The 18,643-nt window shown below is 39.2% G+C and overlaps 1 protein-coding gene across 3 annotated transcripts in view; it reads left to right on the forward strand.

Moving 5' to 3' along the window:
* The window catches only part of WWC1 (WW and C2 domain containing 1), an 82,107-nt gene extending 64,003 nt beyond the window's left edge, over window positions 1-18,104 (forward strand). The window contains exons 12-23 of one of the 3 annotated variants that reach the window (XR_014559345.1): window positions 701-809; window positions 1,071-1,145; window positions 1,877-1,963; window positions 4,412-4,604; window positions 5,880-6,029; window positions 6,917-7,017; window positions 8,112-8,262; window positions 9,355-10,536; window positions 10,835-13,078; window positions 13,698-13,928; window positions 15,579-15,700; window positions 16,233-18,104. Coding sequence is in view for 1 of the 3 variants with exons in the window: in XM_083718852.1 (XP_083574978.1) it covers window positions 701-809; window positions 1,071-1,145; window positions 1,877-1,963; window positions 4,412-4,604; window positions 5,880-6,029; window positions 6,917-7,017; window positions 8,112-8,262; window positions 9,355-9,519; window positions 12,986-13,078; window positions 13,698-13,928; window positions 15,579-15,700; window positions 16,233-16,299 (1,544 nt within the window). In the remaining 2 variants the exon portion in view is untranslated. The remainder of the gene's footprint in view (window positions 1-700; window positions 810-1,070; window positions 1,146-1,876; window positions 1,964-4,411; window positions 4,605-5,879; window positions 6,030-6,916; window positions 7,018-8,111; window positions 8,263-9,354; window positions 10,537-10,834; window positions 13,079-13,697; window positions 13,929-15,578; window positions 15,701-16,232) is intronic. The other 2 variants (XR_014559346.1, XM_083718852.1) reach the window with 2 other exon arrangements.
* Window positions 18,105-18,643: the final 539 nt, after the last annotated feature.

Here is an 18,643-nt window from a genome sequence, read left to right on the forward strand (position 1 = left end):
AAGTATTACCAGTAATGAGCAGCTTAGGGTAAGAGGCATGAAGGTGAGTTGTAGAACATGCCACTGTCTTAAGATAGTAGAACAATTGAGGCCAAGAATTAATTTGCAGTGGGCTCACATACTGTCTTGACAATCAATGTACAGAACTTCTGTAATTGGCTGGCTGCATTTGACTTGCTGGGTCTTATGCTGTGTTGGCCTTGTCTTATTTACCTGATCATCTCTTTGTCTGTTCTGCAGGACATCTGCACAACTGACATCTATTTTTAAAAAACATTCTTGATCTTAGCATATGAAAGTGGTGTATACTGAGTCAGCCCATTGGTTCCTCTAACTCAGTACCGTCTATCTGCAGCACTTCTCCAAGACTTTATGTCAGAGTAGTCAACACGCTGCCCTTCAGATGTTGGTAGACTCATACCTGCTACTCTGGCCAGTGGCCAGGGAAGATTGGAATTTTAATCCAACATCTGGTGGGCTCAACATTGGCTACCCCTGCCTTAGGCAAAGTTTTTTAATTCCCAATATAACAGACTTGGTTGCAAACATTTTTAAAGTTCTGTCTGTTGTCTAAATAAAGGGTTCTTTTTGAGGGGATAACAACATACAAATTAAGGATTAGTCTTTCACTTGCTGATGCATCCAACTCATGATAAAAATGATCAAAACTGCTTTTCCTTTCCTCCCTCTGTTTTTGTAGGTGTAAGTATGGTTGAAGGAGCTGCGCTGAAGACAGCCTGTGTATCAGCTGCAGTGTCAGATGAGTCTGTGGCTGGAGACAGTGGAGTGTACGAAGCATCTGTGCAAAGGTACTCTTATGTATTACATGGTATACATCCTAACCAAATCAGACAGTGCAACAAGGGAGCTTCCAGGATTTACCGTATTTTCCCATCTATAAGACACCCCCATGTATAAGACCTCCCCCTATTTTTGCGGACTCAATTTTAAGAAAATGAGGGGAGATGGAATACATGGAAAAATACAGTAATTGTTTTTGTGGAATGATTTGCCCAACTCAACCCCAGTATTGCAGACATTAAGCCATCTAAATGTTCTCTTTTTTCCAGGCCTTGTGTGCCAGAAGCTGTTGTGTTTGACAATGAAGATGCAACTAAGACTGCTAAAGTTCAAATTTCAATGAAGTAAGCTGAGTTATTTCTCCAGTGTTTTGAACTAATATCTTAATTCATTTCCAATATTTCTCCCACTCTGGAGTCTTTTATATTGTGCAAATAACTTTCAGTGTTCAACATTTCATGTAATATTTAGTTAAATAAATGGCATAAAAATATTTTTTGGATTTGCGTATCTGTGGTGTTGATGGGGGAATATTGCTGACTTGATGACAGGACCTTAGAGTACAGGCCTCTGGTACTTCTTAATACAGTATCCCTTGCTTATTTCAGCATAGTGTAAATCGTGGGGGAAATCTAACTGCATGATGGGCTGCCTGCTTTGATACATTTCCCTCCACCATATTGTTAACAATGTTAAACGTTTGTATTCACTTTTATAGGCAGAAAGTGAATTTCCCAGTCCTATTTTGCATTTTAATGGACCCCTGAGTAAATCAATTCTGATTTGCCAAAAAGTATTGTTACTCCATCTAGCAATTTTGTCTCTCCCTAATCCTAAAGTTAATTACTTAAATTAAATCCCACTGTGTTTGGTGGTAAATATTCTTGTGGTTGTAGACTTGTAGTCCAATCCTGTGTGTGTGCTCTCAGAAGTGAGTTCTACTGTTTTTGGCTAGTCTAAGAGTACACAGGTCTGAAAATCAGGAAGTGTCTTAGAATATCAACAACCTCTTTTGTGATTAGGGTCATTTCCAGCACTGCCTACAGTTATATTTTCTCTTTATTTTCCAATTTAGGTATGATGAGAAAAATAAGCAGTTTGCAATATTAGTTGCCCAGATGAATAATTTGCCTGTTCTCCTGTCACAGCAAGACCAGAAAGTGTAAGTAAGTGGAATGACATGCTAGACATGCCTGTATATGATTGTGGGAAGGAGAGGGGGAGAGGGAGACAGAGAAATCAGTATTGAATAAGCTAACAATCAAAAGATAGATAAGTGCCAACTTTAGCATATGGCATGGGAAATTGGAATTATTTTCTAAAATTTGTTTCATTCCTGTGTGCTTTTGCAGATTCATTGTCTTTGGGCTAATTTGTTATGAAGGCAATTGACCAGCTCATAAAGGATCCATTTTATTGCTTGCAAGTGTGATATCCCAAATATGCTTACTTCAGTTGTGAAGTAAAACTGTTTGTTGTTGTTTATGTTGTTGTTACCCTAAACTTTAGTTAAGGAGTCTTGTTGAGCTGCAATCCTATACACATTTACATGGGAGTAAGCACCATTGAACATGGGAGGGACTTGGTTCTGAACAGACATATACAGTGGTCCCTTGGTTCTCAAATGTAATCCATTCCAGAAGTCTGTTCAGCGTCCGAAATGTTTGAAAAGCAAGACGCCTCAGAAACAATAACCGACAGTTGCGTCAGATGTTTGGCTTCCGAAAAACGTTTGAAAACCGGAACAGTTACTTCAAGGTTTTCGGCATTCGGGAGCCGAAATGTTCGAGTACCAAAGCATTCAAGAACTAAGGTTCCACTGTATAGGATTGCACTTGTTAAGTCAGCTATAGTGCTTTATAGGTACAAAACTATATTAAATTAAAGTCCCCACTCCCAGAATGCACTCACAATTTAACTTGAAATGAAAAGAACAGTGCTTCCAAATGTACGAAATAGAGTTTCCACATTTTGACCGCTACATCACTCTTTTGGGGTATAATCTCCATAATTGAACATTATGGCTACTTATTATCCTGTTGTGTGAGGAACCAAACAGCAAACTACTCTATCTAGCATAAATGACTTCTGCTTGTGCAATGGGACTTCCACCCCACTTCCTGCACACCCCTAACGCCCCCCCCCCAAAAAAATCACTCTGGAGGGATAGTGGGAAACCCAAAGCAAAGTGGGGTGAGTGTGTGCAGGATGGGGAAGAGGAAGTCCTATTGCAGATGCAGAAGTTCTTTCACTTAAAATAAGTTGGAGTTCTTGTTATTAAATATACCAAGAAAAAAGCACACCAAGAACTCAGGCCAATGTAAGTTTCCATCTCTATTTGAGTTTGTAATCCTTGTCAGAATACATACTTCTGAATGGATTAGTTTTTGTTACTATTGATTTGTGAGTAGGGACCACTCCCACCATTGAAACTTACACTGGCCTGAGTTCTTGGTGTGCTTTTCTTCTTCGAAGTTCTTTCACTAGCATTGGAAACAACCCATACACAGGAAATAGGATGGTATATTTCGCAATGCAGTGGTATATATTGGTATAATTGGATGCTCTGCTGAATCATAATTCCAGTAGTGATGGATCCAAAGTGTTCCCATTCATCTGACACACACCCAGTTTAAGGAGTGGGGTGGAAGAGGGGAGTACACCGCTGTAATGCTGGGAAACCTCTTTTCCTCCAGCCACTCCCCCTGGTACAGGACTTAGCAGAGCATGGGGTTTGGTAGCTGTAACAACCACAGATTGTCCTTCTATCTGTCCTCATTGAATAGTTCATCTGGTACAGAAGAAGCCTCTGTGAAATACAAAAGTTAGACGGAAACTTCCATGGAGCACATACAAGCAAAGCCGCAAATGTTAAAAGTATTAACTGACCCAGCTTGGTTTGCTTTTAAAGAGTACTTGTCTTGAAAATATTTTCTCAGAAGCAGAGGAAATTAACTATAGTAGTTCCGAGTCAAGATTAAGCATAAACTGGAGTTAATAAATGGTTTAATGGATTAATGCATGCATTATCTGACTATAGTCTATTTGTAAATGTTTTTCTCTGTAAAAGAATAGTAATAAATAGTTCTGGGAAACTGGAAAATTATCTGTCCTAATGTCTTCCCACAAGGGAATTTCAGCAAGCTGTTGTTTGCTTTATGTAGATTATTTGGCTCATCACAGTTTTCTGTCTCTCTTCTGTTTGTGTACAAAAGATGGGAGAAAATAATCCAAGACAGAAGCAGAGGTTTTTAGACAGTCTTTCCCAGATATTTTCACATGCCTGTAGCTCGTACACAATCTTCCTATCTTTAATTTCTGACTAAATTATGCTAATAAATGAACTTTAATATATTTCATCTTGCCAGCTCTGTATAATAGATATCCAACAGAAACCCTGCTGAAATAATTAGACGTTGTAAAATAGCAGCGCCTACTATATGGCTACTGTTTCAGGGCAAGTATACAGCAGCATAGTGCTCACTATTATATTTGGGATTGATCCTGTTGCTTATGCTAAGTTCTTGTGTGGGGATACTGTGCTGAACTGTAATATCCTCCACATATGCTTGTAAAGTAAATAATGCTGATTATAGCTATTTTTCAACAGGAGTGTTCGTGTGGCTATTCTTCCTTCTTCTGAAAGCACAAGCTGTTTGTTCCGCACAAGCCTAATGGAAGCATCAGACAATCTAATTTACAATGAATTATTTTGCGTTGCAATCCCTTATTCTGTATTACGACAGAAGACATTAAGGATTGATGTCTGCGCTTTGAATAAGTACCACCTTGAAGAATGCTTGGTTAGTGTTTGTTTATGCTGTTGGCTTAATGCTTTTAGTGTTTAAACTATCATTTGACTGATAGTTAGGGTTCCCTGTATAACTATTACATTACCAGACAGAACTTTGTTACTATTTTCTGGAAAGTAATAAATTTATTTATTATTTATTTAATGCAGTTATATCTCTCCTTTTAAGGTATTTGTATCAGTGTTTATTGATACAAGGATAATACAAACCGCAAAGCAATGAAAACAAGCTCATATATTAAACAACTAGAGCTGTAATCCTAACCATGTCTACTCAAAAGCAAGTCCCATTTAGTCCCATGGGGCTTGTTCCCAGGTATATGGGCTTAAGATTGCAGCCCGTTATAATAGAGACGTCTGTCATAAGAGAAACGTCTTCCTTTGAGAGACGGCTTGGCATTCCTCACTGTTCATTGATTTGTTTGATTCTTTGTTTGACTCTGATACATATAACAACTTGTAGTTATTTGTATATTTTGTGAGATGTGTTGTATGATGTATACATCATATTGAAGTGGCTTATTCGTATATTTTGAATGACATCATAACCGATTATATATTCACTAACAGTTATTAGCCAGGGTGTTGCAGTTGCATTTTTGTAGATTGTTATAATAGTAGTGACTATAAACATGAAGCTAGCATAAAACTGTTAATAAAAGCTAAGCAGAACAAAAATTACAGATATATGTGATGTCTTTGATATATCAACTATCTATTGCTATTTTTAGCACTGGTCTTCTTCTGTCACAATGAATTTATGAAAGCATGACTTCAAGTTCTTGCCATAAGGTTGCACACTTTCATTTTGTTCTCTCTTAATGATGGTACCCTCACAAGCACTTTGGGAGCATATGGGACTGCCGGCAGATGCAGCAGGCAGTGCTTACTGAAACGACTTATTTGTGTGTCTGCATGGGTCAGTTGATATTCAAAAGTGGATCCCAACACAAATATCCTGGGAGCACCCATGGCGCTTGAAGCAGGGGTTGCACTCATGCCGAAGTGCTATTTCTGCAAACTGGTCTTGCCAGGCATGCTTGTAGATACTGCCGGTGTGACTTCCCCACTGTGGGGCTGGCAGCTGAAAAAGGTGCTGCTGCAGTTATGGAAATTGTTATCTGTGTAATGCAGAAATTGCAAGGGAAGGAAAATTATATACGTACCTCAAGGCCATGCATTTCTCTCAACATATGTTTTCATTCCTATTTGAATGTTATGAAGATGTCCATTGCTGTTTTTTTTTTTGTTGTTGTTGTTTCTGCAGGGAGGTGCACAAATTAGCCTCGCTGAGACTTGCAAATCTGGAGAGAGGTCAACGCGTTGGTATAACCTCCTTAGCTATAAATACCTGCAGGCGCAAAGTAAAAATAAGCAAGATGATGTCTGTTCCAAACTACCCTGCACTGAAAAAATGGTAATAACTTATGAATGAAGATGTTTTGCACAAGCCACACTAGGATAGAAGACAAAACCTCAGATTTGTGGGTCTGAAATATACCACATTTTTCCGTGTATAGCACAAGAGTTTTGGTATTCAAAAAAATAGTTTAAAAATTCCCATCTTATACACAGAACGTGGGCATCTGGGGGGATTTTTTAAAATATTTAAGCAAATGTCTGGGATTTTGGCTTGGGCAGGCTGAGGCACTCCCTCCTGCCACCATCCCCTCCTTCTCCTTTCCCTGCTGGCTGTGGGCTGGCAGCTAGCTCACCTTCTGCAGCCACTCTTAGCTCGACCACCAGAGGGAGAGCAGCCACTGCCTCGGCTACCTCTGCTCACCCTTCTTTCCTTTGTTCTTTCTCCCTCAAACCCCCACCCCGCCCCGCTCCCCGCCTTCCTCGGCTTGGTTTACTTGACTGCATGGCCTGGCACAGAGTGGGCCTTGGCATCCTGCTTGGGAGCTTCCTGCCCATCACTTCCCTGCAGCCCCGAGGGGGGGCCGCCGCCTCTACTTCTGCACCACTGCATGTACCTCACGCTGGAAATTTTGAGGGCAATTGGCCAAAAAACATATCAACAACTTTCTGCCGCTGTCGTCGATGGTCGGGATTTTCACTTCTGTTTTAGGGTTTTGTTTTCTTAATTTTGGGTTCAAAAAAATAGGGATCATCTTATACACTGGGGTGTCTTACACACAGAAAAATATGGTAACTCCTCTCAGAAAATGTGAAGCTTTTGTTTTTCACTAAACTGTGTACTTAGCTGGCAGAATACTATTCTCTGGGTTTCAGTAATGATAGCTTCTGTTGAAACTAAATGGACATTAAGAAATAACAATGTCATTAACTCATTCCCCACAGGACTCTGTATCTGCACTGCTGGAACAGACTGCTGTTGAACTCGAAGCTGTAGAGAAAAAGCTAGAAGAAAGCAGGAGCACTTTACTTACTAGTGAGAACTGGTAAGTGATATGAAGCTGTTATATTACAACACTACAGTGCTGTAGTTTCTATGGGCTTTTATGATAATATTAAAAAGGAAAGAGTTAAATTTAAGGTAACAACATGTAATCAAAAGGTTTTGTCGCTATTGTGTAACAATTTTGCACATACCCTTCCCTGAATTCCCCATAGAAGAATATTTCTCTCTAACCATTTTTCATTTTTCAGAAATGAAGGAGATAACAAGGTTAAAAGTTAAATTCTTAACTTTTAGAAGTCAACCTTTACACTTCTAATTTTTGAAGAAACTGCATTTTATTTTTTTACCTAAATTGAATGCATAGGTTCTAGTTTATTCCATTATTAGTGTGTCGCAACAGAGTATAGCCTAATCAGTTTAATTTGTTTAAATTAGTTAGCTAAAAAAACCTGCTAAGGTGTTCCCAGAAATGCTGGAGCTGTGCTTTTATTAAGTTCAAAAAAGAATCTGTGTGATTGCTCTTTTGAGCCAGATTGTGTCTGATTATCACTTTATTCATACGTATAAGGCAAGTGAAATACTCATTCTAAATGTTCTGTTTATAACCTCTTGGGCTTGGGCTAAGCTCAACTCATACAGACCTTTGTTGCATATTGACATGGAAGCGCACAACATTTGTATTAAACTGCGTGAATCAACCCAGTATAGTGAAGTGTGTTCACAATTGGTGACTCATATCCCTGATGACTATATTCCATGCAACCAAGATGACTAATGTGATAAGTCCTAGTACAAACAGTACAGCTTGCTGCATGCAGTGACACCATGTGGAAGGATTGTTTGGGGTTTCTCTTCCTGGGTAGTAGCTCTGAGTTGTTGTTTTTAGGACCTCACAAAGGATGAATAAGGTATGCCGTGGAATGTGGTGTATCACACTGATAAGCCCAAATTTATTCTCCCTTTAACTAGTAGCGTGCTCACACCACTGTATTATATAGCATTGCGGTGCATCTCATAGTGCTGTAGAAATTATGCTCACTTTGTCTGAGAATACTGTTAGCTTTGCCAAAGCTCTTAGGGTTGGTGTTCCAAGGGTGCTTTGCCTATTCACAGTGAAGTTTTGTTATGTAACAGGCAAGATGAAGAAGACGCTGAGCAAGATGGCAACAGTGAAAATGAAGAAGAAGAAGAAGGAGGAGGAGGAGGAGGGTTTTATAGTGGAAGGGCAATATGGGAAACAGAAGAGACCACATCCTTGTCACCGGCTGAGTCAGCAGCCATCAAGGTAAAGAAAGCACAAGGAACACAAAGTCCTATGTAAGCAGGTGATTAGAAGGACAAGCTGACTTAAGCACTATGTTGTTGCTGCAGTGCCCTTGTTTCACCTCTAACATGATGGAATTGAGCTTTTTTGTTTTCCATTTGCTTATGAATTGTTACTAGGCTTCACACAGCACATGCTTAGTTGTGAATGCATCGGGGAAATAGTAGAATACAAGCATTTGGCATACAGAAGGTAAGAAGGGAGGAAGCGAGAGACATTCAGTATTGGGTCTGATGTTTGTTTTGTTTTGTTTTTCACTGTAGCCTGCAAACATTATTGCCAAGTGAGTTAAGTAGCTTCTGTAGCACTCTTACTGTAGGGTGAAACTTCACATTCCGAACTAGTTGAAAGTTCCTGATTTGTTGTTAGAAGAGAATCATGTAAGTCTCCAGTAATGAGATATGGTGAATCAGGCCAGCAAACTCTGCCCAAATATATTGCTGTCAAAGAATGCAGTATACCTGTATGACCTTGGCAGCACAAACAAATATTTGCATAGGCAAACCAGGTTACGTTCATGCTTCCATGCACAGTTATCTGTTTTCTCAAGCAAATCTAGGAAGTTGTTGAACAGGCTTATATTTCTATGTTAGCAGTTTTACAAGGAGAGCTCCTGGATTCTGTTTCACCTGTCATTTCCTTCTGGCACCCTGCCCCCTCAACTTCCAGCCAGTACTAATTTCTTACATAAAATTGTATTTACAAATTTTATAGTCCATAATTCCAACACAGAACCCAGGGCACTTGAGACACTGAAATGAATGAGTTTAGCCTTAAATATGTTTAACTCTGTGCTGGATTTTAACTTTCATGTTTTCTCTCTCTTATTATGGTATGTGTCTGTACTGTGGTGTTTTTAGAAGTGCTGATTCTAAATTAAAACTTGATGGTAGTGATTCATGTCTGAAATGCACTATAATATTATTCTGCCCTATATATAGTGAAGAAAAAGGTGCAGAATTCACCCGGTCAATCAAACCTTAGAGCTGTAAGACAGATTGATGGCACTTTGGTGGAGAAAAATAAACTTACGAATAACTATCTGTATTGTAGGTGGATAAAGAGACCAACACAGAGAGCCTTGCACAATCTTCTGCAGTAGTTCGTCCAAAAGATAAAAGAACTTCTAACCCTCTACGAACTCCTTTTGTTAGAGGCAGCACTATTATCCGTTCCAAAACCTTTTCTCCAGGACCACAGAGCCAGTATGTGTGTCGGGTAAGGAAAACAGCACTTGTCTCTGTCTGTGAACAGAATACTCATAGGTAGCGTATACCCACTTTTTGTAAAAGGTAGATGAAAATGTCACTAAGACGCTCAGATAAATTGACATCTGAAATCCAATATTAAATGCCACGGCCTAGAAGTAATTAAAACAAAAGTTGCAAACTGCAAGCCATGATTCAGAGGACACCCAGTCGCCCTACCCACATGTACATATGGAATTGTTGGAAGCACATCCATAGAAACTCCAGTTGTGCTTTCAATTCTGTCAAATGCAAAAAGAAGTGTGAGGATTTGGCGCAACCACTGTTTAAAAGGGAAATCTGTAGGAAAAATTAGTGAACATGTGCCTCTTCTGCTTTCTTTTTCAGATCCCCCACTTTTTGAATGTGGGAGAATTTAAACAAAAGTGGTGTGTTCTTTCAGGGAGCTTCAGAAATCCCTTAACACTTAGTGGTTGTTTCATCTATCTGGATTGCACCCTATATTAATGCATTTTAAAATACATGTTTTCATTAAAGAATTACCAATATGGGCAGTCAAGGAAACAGATTCATAAGCACATCATTTAGTTTGTTCATTTCGCTGACTCAGATTTAAAGAAATACATCATAAAACTGTCTCCTACTTGTATTTATTTATTTGACTTATTTATATGGTGCCCTTTAATTACAACAAATAGTGAAGTGAGTCACAATATGATATAATGTTTAATAAGATCTGAAAAACATATAGAACTACATATACTACCAATCAATAAAACTGGTAGTATATAACTATTTCTGTTAGGTCAGTATCTGCCTAAAGTGACTGTATGGATTATAGTAAATAGGTTATGTGTATATCTTATGCCTGATCACCCTTCTAAACTAAGTGAAACTTGCATGTATACTATCGGCTCTTCTTTCAGCAGGAGTTAGATCAGTTCAATTTTGTAGTCATACCTATTTGGTTTGTCACTTTTTGACAGTAGAGCAGCTTTTCATCTAAACATTAACAGAAGAGTCGTTTGTGTTAAGTTGTGGGCAAACATATCAGACGGCACAGGGATTCTTCCAAAGCAGCTCTTTATTTGTAAGCTGGAACAGAACTAAGCTGAGGAGCTCAGTCAGCCTGCTTATATAGAGCTCCAGAACAATGTAACTGTTGCCATTTTCTAAAACTATCCAATCACTGAACGTCACTTTTCAATCCTTCATTTGCATACAAAACTATCCAATCACTGAACGTCACTTTTCAATCCTTCATTTGCATAACTATCTACAGTATCCCCCTGCTGGCTCAGGGTGAGAACTTCAGTACATAACAGTTTGTGTACATCCAGCAGTAGCAATGTGTGCACTCATAGAGGTTCAGATATGCAAGGGTTGTTTTGTTCTCTTCCATGAGCTGGAAAATGTTTACATCAGCGAAGAGATCACAATTTCAGGTCATTTTCCAGTTTTGAGTCCCATGGGATTTTGTCTTCTTTCACGGGAGTCTCCCCAGAGTTTTGAACCATGTCCATTTTCTGTAATTTTTATCTCAGTAGGTGTAGGGCTCCTTTGAGAGGATGGGTGGGATATAAATTTACTTAATTATATAAATAAATAGTTCATTGCATGTGATGGCTGTCCATTGAAAGATAGCAGTTGACTCAATTATACTTACCATAGAATTTCTCAAGAGTTACCTGCGTTGCGACACATAGGCTGAACTCTAATCTCACCCCCAGAGCTTGCTTCCTATAGTCTTCCCTGTCTCTCTAGAACTGGGAAAGAAGCTAGGCGACAACTGTGACAAATATCCTTAAGTGTTTTTTATTTTATTTTAAATCACTTGACCCTGAATTAGATTCTTTATTACTGTGTTGCTGTATTGTTTTCTTAAAAACTTAGCATATAGACTCACCGGCCAATATGCTTAATAACAGACCTCATGGGTGGGACCTCTGCCAATTTTATCCTGGCATAATAATGAATAAAGTGTTTTCAAAACAGCGTGACCTTTACATAGAGAAGGGTGGAGGTGAGAGGGAGAATGTAAATTTGAAAATGAAAACTATTGTGCCTTCAACTAGGTACGATATGGCTGAATATGTCCAGTCCATCTGTTACGTATGCTCCAAGTTCACCTCTTTGATTAAATGTTTATTCATAATTAATTAGTTCCAGAAGACAGGATCAGGCGGGACTATAAATAACCTCTCTCTTTAACTTCAGCCTGTGAAGCAAACAAGGAAAACACTGTCAGGAAGGTCCTTTCATTGACTCATGGGCTCGCTCTGCTGAGGAACGAGGTGTTCCTTCTGCACATCAAGGCTGCCTATTGCTGTGATGAAGCACAACAGGGTCTGATACACTTATTGCTTCCCAATTCAGACACTGTTAGGCTCACCAGCTATCAATTTTCCTTTTGATTTAGCTGCAAGTTGAACTCTCGGCACTAGGCTAAACCTCTAAATTGCATCATCTTGTTTTTTAAGACAGGCCTTTGGGCAACAGGCCATGGAACAAATAGCACATGACAGGGGGCATTCAGGCATGGCAAGATAGATGGATGGCTCAGTGCAGTGAACAGGAGATGCACTAAAGGGTTTTCCAGATATTGCTCCATTTACTTACCCTGAATGGAATGTATTGGGGCTTCCAAAAATATAACAACACTTTTTTAAAAAAAATTAAAGTACTGTTTGTGTGATAGTTGATGCCTCAAGGAGGGAGAAGGAGTATGAAGCTGCTTCCTTTGTTGCCAGATCACTGCATGTAGTGAGTGCCTTGAATATGCAATTGGAAGGAGTATCCCAAGAGCAAAGGAACATTGTCTGAGTTCAGGATAAAAAGTCACACAGATAAAGGCTTTCCCTTGCATCCTGAAACAACACAAAGGCAAAGAACTTCAACTCTAGGAATATAATCCTGTCACGCTTCTGCTGCTCTGAACAATCTGCGGACATTCAAATATAATTTTTTGTTGTGAGGCAGATTTTATTTCAGTAATACGGATAAGTACCGTAGGTCTTTTGCATTCTATTACCCTGATCCTAAATATCTTGTGTCGACATGCTTGGCTGCAGAACCCATTGCAGAACTCACTTTTCATCTTCTATTGCATTCAAGAAGAGTAGCAGTTGGTATAAACCCTCCTTAACAAATTATTTCCCAATGCAAGTCTTAGAGGCTGCACTGTTTTAAGATTCTAATCCCATCTCAACACAACTGTATCTTGGCAACATAAAAACTTCTTTATATTGTCTGGCCATTGGTCCATCTAAGTCAGTATTGTCTATTCTGACTGGAAGCAGGTTTCAGACAGGAGTCTTTCTACAGCCCTGCCTGTAGATGCCAGGGATTGAGGCTAGGACTTTCTCTATAGAAAGTATGTGCTGTTGTTCTCCGCTGTAGCCACTTCCTGTGTAGTCACCTCTCCTTAGATGAGCAACTTTCCTATCTCAGTGCCTTTGTTCATTTCTCTTTTTCAGCTTAATCGTAGTGATAGTGATAGTTCAACACTATCCAAGAAACCACCCTTTGTTCGAAATGCTGTGGAGAGGCGAAGTGTCAGGATGAAAAGGGTAAAAATAATTAAATCTTACATGCTGTTTTCTTTTATTCAGTTGTTGAGCTGTATACATTTTTCACAAGCTAGCCTAGTTTCTTTTAAAATAACGATTAGTAAAACTGTTCTTTGTGTGACCTGTTCCAGTTTTGCATATTAACATCAACGGCTCTTGATGTTACTGAAGGTTTGTGTTTTGCGGTTTCCATTAATGTGTCAAATAGAAATTATATTGCGGAGCATTTGGCATGTAGTTCTGAATAATTTTTGAAGCTGTCATAGTTTCTGAATGTCTGAAGCATTTCTCATACAGATATTGGGATGCATCCAATGCTGCAACTGCCCTGGTGCAGGAGATTTCTGTGCAGGCAACAGAACTTCCACTTCCTCACTTCCCCCCTCCAGCCCTCTTTGCACTCTCAGAATCAGCTCTGGAGAACTAGGAGACCTTCTGGAGCATATTTTGGAGGTGCATGGGGAAGGAGCAGATGGAATTCCTGTTGCACTGGATGCAAACCATTATTTTCAGTTTGGTGTCAGCAACCATTAGTATTTCAGGTCTCTAAGCATGACAAAGTGTATCAAAGGATATCACAATTCAGCATTATAATAAATATTTTGTCGTTGTTGTTCAGTCTTCTGTTAGATCCACTGGAGGTGAGCGTCTAATCCGTACCTCGCTGGATCTGGAATTGGACTTGCAGGCTTCAAAGACCTGGCACAACCAGCTGGTTCAAGAGATCTCTGTCCTCAAGCAGCTGAAGGAACAGCTAGAGCAAGCTCAAAGTCAGGGGGAAAAGGAACTACCCCGGTGCATAGACAAAGATGAACAATTTCAGATGTTGATGAGACTAGTAGAGAAACAGGCAAGTCATTCTTCGACTACAGAATGCTTTTTCATTATCAATTAAATTTTCAACAAAGGAATAGACTTCAATTATGTTTTACTCAGTGTAGGCCCATTGTGATTAATGAACATGACAAAGTTAGGTCCGTTGATTACAGTGGGCCCACTCTGACTAAACTGTAGCTGAATACCACCCTTGATGTGTTTAAAAAAGCTCTCCTTCTGGTAGTGAAACCTGCTGGAATCTTTGAGGTACTTTTTCAGCACTTGTCATTTTAGTGGGATTTAAAACAGGTTCTGTCTCAGTGGATCTAGTCAGAATTGTCTTGTCTTGCCCTCTTCAGCCCCATCTCAAAGAAATGTATGGCATGGTGAAATACCATCATATCATCTGCACCTGATTGTCCAAAATCTGTCTCTGGAAGTGTACATGAACCAAACAGAGATATACTGAGGGGTTGGGTACGTTGGCCCCCACCAAGGGTGTAGGCCCAGGGGGCGGGGCAAGAATCACGCCTCTCCACTCTGACTTGGAGTGGAGGCCATCCTTGCCAAGGGTGCAGGGAAAGGGGGACGTGCTGATACAGCTCCTTGCCAAGGGCACCAGGGAACCCCTGGAACCAAAGATGTACGCAGCCTCTGATGAGGTTCTCTGTCTGAAGGCATAAGGTTGTAATTCAAAGGTAATAGGGAGGAAGACCTGAATATGGTCAAGTGAGCTCATCCAGCACCCTGCTGGGCTTACAATTGGTAGGGTGGAAGGAAGGGATGGAGCCATGGATTTCTCTCTCTCATTTTTTTCTTGGTTGGATACACAGTGGGATTTCCCCCACTGGAAACAAGGGAAATCATTGGCTCGCTTTATGAACCATTTATCTGGAATGGATTACATTTGCATAGTGGGACCTGTATGGATTTATTCAAGAATTTCTGTACTGCCCTATCACGAAATATCTGGGCGGTTTATAGCAATACAAAGACATTTTTAAAAATAGAACTATCATTAAAGTGACTGGCTACTTTTTTAAAAAAAACAACAACAACCCCTGTTGTCATAAAAGGATTTTTAAGAGGCACCTGAAAGTCAAAAGTGAAGATGCCTGCCAAATCTCTGCTCAGAGATTGTTGACAGCATGTGACTTGCAACACTAAATGCCTAACTTCTGGAGGATGCTAGTCAGGCTTCAGTAACTTGGGACAGAAGGTTCATTACAAGCATAATTGGCAGGTCAGTGACTCAAAACATCAAAAAGCTTTTAGATTCCAGCTAAAACATCTTTTAAAATTATCTGTTTGGAAAACCAGATCAAAAAGCATATGAGGAGACACATACTTTCCCTCTCATCTACCTCTGTATTTGTTCCTATGAATGGAATTGTAGGATTTATGTTAAGCTCACAGGACCGTGTGCAGCAGGTGCAAGTGGCCGGAGGTAAGGAGGCTTTTTCTAGGCACATTGGTAGGAACAATAGTGCCCATGAAATCACTCTCCCATTCTCGATTCTTTTACAGCTTTGGTGGTTTATGGCTCAAAATAAATCAGTCCCACCTGAATGCCCTGTGTTGGACATGGAAATGAAGTGTTTTGTTTTACACAGAGGATGCCAGATTAGTAAAGAACCTATTGTGCCTTTATTTAAATTAATGGCTTCATTCCTCAATCACTTAGGTGGAAAAAGTCGAATGTAAGTGCGAGCTCAAAGCTAATAAAATGATGAGAGCAGCTGCTAAAGATGTGCATAGGCTACGAGGCCAGAGTCGAAAGGAGCCTCTGGAGGTGCAGTCATTCAGGTAGGAAAATGGGTTGCAGATTTTGCTCAAGTGCATGGATTACCCCTATCATGTAGCTTCACTAACCAGCACCGTAAAAACCTTTGGCTGTAGAAACAAAGTAGTCATGCTCATATCATGGTCCTCTTCTGATAATGAGTCACAACCTTGTATGGTGTTTTCTGAAAACAGACGCCTATTATGATGTCCTTATCTGGCAGTGACACAGTACTGTCTTACTTGTCAGATCCCTTTGTTTTTAAATGAATGACCTACCTATAACATTCTGTAGCATGCTTATCAAATAGAAAACAGTGTGGGATTTGATAAAATGCCTTTTGTGGTAGCTATAGTTCAGTAAGATTTATTGTATTGAAATCTTTTGGGTTTGTTCACACTGAATGACTATTTCAAAAGTGTTTTGGAAGTCTTACTGTAGGGCTTCTGTGAAGTTGTACATGACAAGGCATACATAGATTTTTTATTTTCTGACTGTTGAATAGTGAAGTCTTATTTTTTACTTTCATTAACAATTGATGTTTGTGTTTTGTAGAGAGAAAATGGCATTTTTCACACGGCCGAGGATAAACATTCCTGCTCTCTCTGTGGATGATGTTTAATGTCTATTTAAGTATTTCTTTTCAAACCACTTCAGAAAAGTATAATTTTTGTTTCACTGAAGTTTATTTATGTGGTATTACAAAGGTACCAAGTCATTTGTATGTTGCAGCTCCATGTGCAGATTTTTAGCTTTCTCTTTGTCATTGCAAACCCCACCGTTAAAATGACTTGATTATATAGTTTGTATATTCAGCAATGTATTTTTGGGAAAGATTTTTTAAATACGAACAAATTCAACTCAACATTTTTGTTTTAATAAATTCCATTTAGATGTTTTGTACAGCTCTACTTTTTTTAAAAGAGGTTTTACCGCAATAAATTTGAATCTGAGACAGCAAGAATTCTTTGATTCTTAAATATACCCCAGTTCTTATACAGCTAGCTTTTGCTAATTTAAATATTTTTGTACCCAACAGAAGAGGAAATAAGTTTTTTTTAAAAGAGCTGTAAATGAGTGCTCTGTGAGCTATGAAACACTTCAATTTCTTTCCAAGTCATAAAAATGGGTGTGGAGTTCAAGATATCTACTGCACTTTAATTTGGAGATTGTTACTTCAGCTCATTATGTACTTGACCTATAAAAAGTTCCAAAGCTCAGTGAACCCATTTCTGTATAGGGAGAGAGCTACGTGGAACATATGCCCCTGTGAGACTTTCTGATGGCTCAGTGTTTTACTGAACAAAGAAAATAGAATCATGACCAACTAGCAGTCAAAAATAATTCCATCTTTTAAGGAAAATGACACTTGGTTTTTTATTTTATTTTATATTTCAAGTTGGTTTAAGCAAGCAAAGAAATGCTCATGAAATCCTAACACCTGATAAAGAGCTTTTACAAACAAGTATTTTGACCAAAATTTTCTATTAAATTCTAAGCAGTCTTTTGTGGTTTTTTTAATCTAATCTCCCTTATTTTATTGATTGGAATAACTGATTTGGAGTGGGTTGCCTCTTGCTACTTTTGAAAACAGCTACTAAACAAAATACAATGAAGCCTTGTCTAGAAATACTGTAACCATGTCTAAAAGCCATAGTTTACCATATTGTTGTTAGTATTTGTGTATACATTTTCCCCAGCTTGTTCACCTTGGTTTGTAATGTGTTTATCTTGACTTGCGTGCACACACAAGCATTCTCTTGCTTACACTCTCACCTTTGCCTGTGTGTACACACACACACACACACACACACACACACACACACCGGGGGGGGCATATATGCACGTATGCACAGACTATTCAGGCAGTATATTCTGGAGAAAGCTTTCAGCCTAGTGTGAGTCCTATATCCAGGCCTTATTCTGCTCCCTGTCACTGTGAGGTGTGGGAACAAATTGTGGTACGTATACTGTTTTTGAATATTAGTATATTGATGAACACTCAACTTTCAAAAATCACAGACATAAATTATTTCAGGATACCATGTGTGAATAAACGAGAAGGAGGTGTGTGAGAGAGCTTTAAACTCAAACCATGTTGAATTATTTGGAATGTGATACCTGAACAGATTCACACACTTTCTCCATCCTCCACCAGCACCACTCCCCCTCCCATTTCTCTACCTGTTGCCAACACAAGAATGAGAACAATGGGGATAGAAATACAAAGGCCTTAAAGGTCCACAAGCCAAGATGCGCCTTCATAAGTAAAGTTGATGAGTGGTTTAAAACTGGAAGTCTTTTGAGATGTACATAGTTCTTTTTCATGTATAAAAACACTTTAATAGGCAAGCACTAAATGATTGACTTTATATCTATTTTAAATTTTTGTCAGGATTAACAGATTAAAATTGCTATAGAAATTTATATACCTAATCTCTGTCTCTTTTTCTGACTGTGTAAATGATGTTTCTGAATTGTATCAGTGCCTGCTGCCGAAGGTATAGATCTTTAAGACATGTTTCAAGCCACACTTTGAGTTGGGGAAGAAAGATGTTTCTCAGGGACCAAGAAGCTGTGTAGGCCTTTGTTGTGTATAAAATTTTAAAATACAATTTGTGGATTATTTTTCTTTATCAATTTTGTTTTCATTGGATGCTTGCTAGAAATGGATATACAGTGGTACCTTGTGATGTGAACGGGATCCGTTCCAGAGCCCCGTTCACATCCTGAAGCAAACGTAACAAGCGATGGCGCGTCTGCACTTGTGCGGATTGCGCTTTGCCGCTTCCACGCATGCACATGATGTCATTTTGAGTGTCTGTGCAAGCGGCAAAACCCGAAGTAATGCGCTCCGTTACTTCCAGGTTGCCGCGGAGCACAACTCGAACGCGCTCAACCCGAAGCACATTCAACCTGAGTTATGACTGTACTTATTTCCTTTAAGCACGTCAACCTGGAGATTT

Source organism: Podarcis gaigeae (genome assembly GCF_964106915.1).
Source record: "Podarcis gaigeae genome assembly, chromosome: 2".
NCBI lineage: Eukaryota > Metazoa > Chordata > Lepidosauria > Squamata > Lacertidae > Podarcis > Podarcis gaigeae.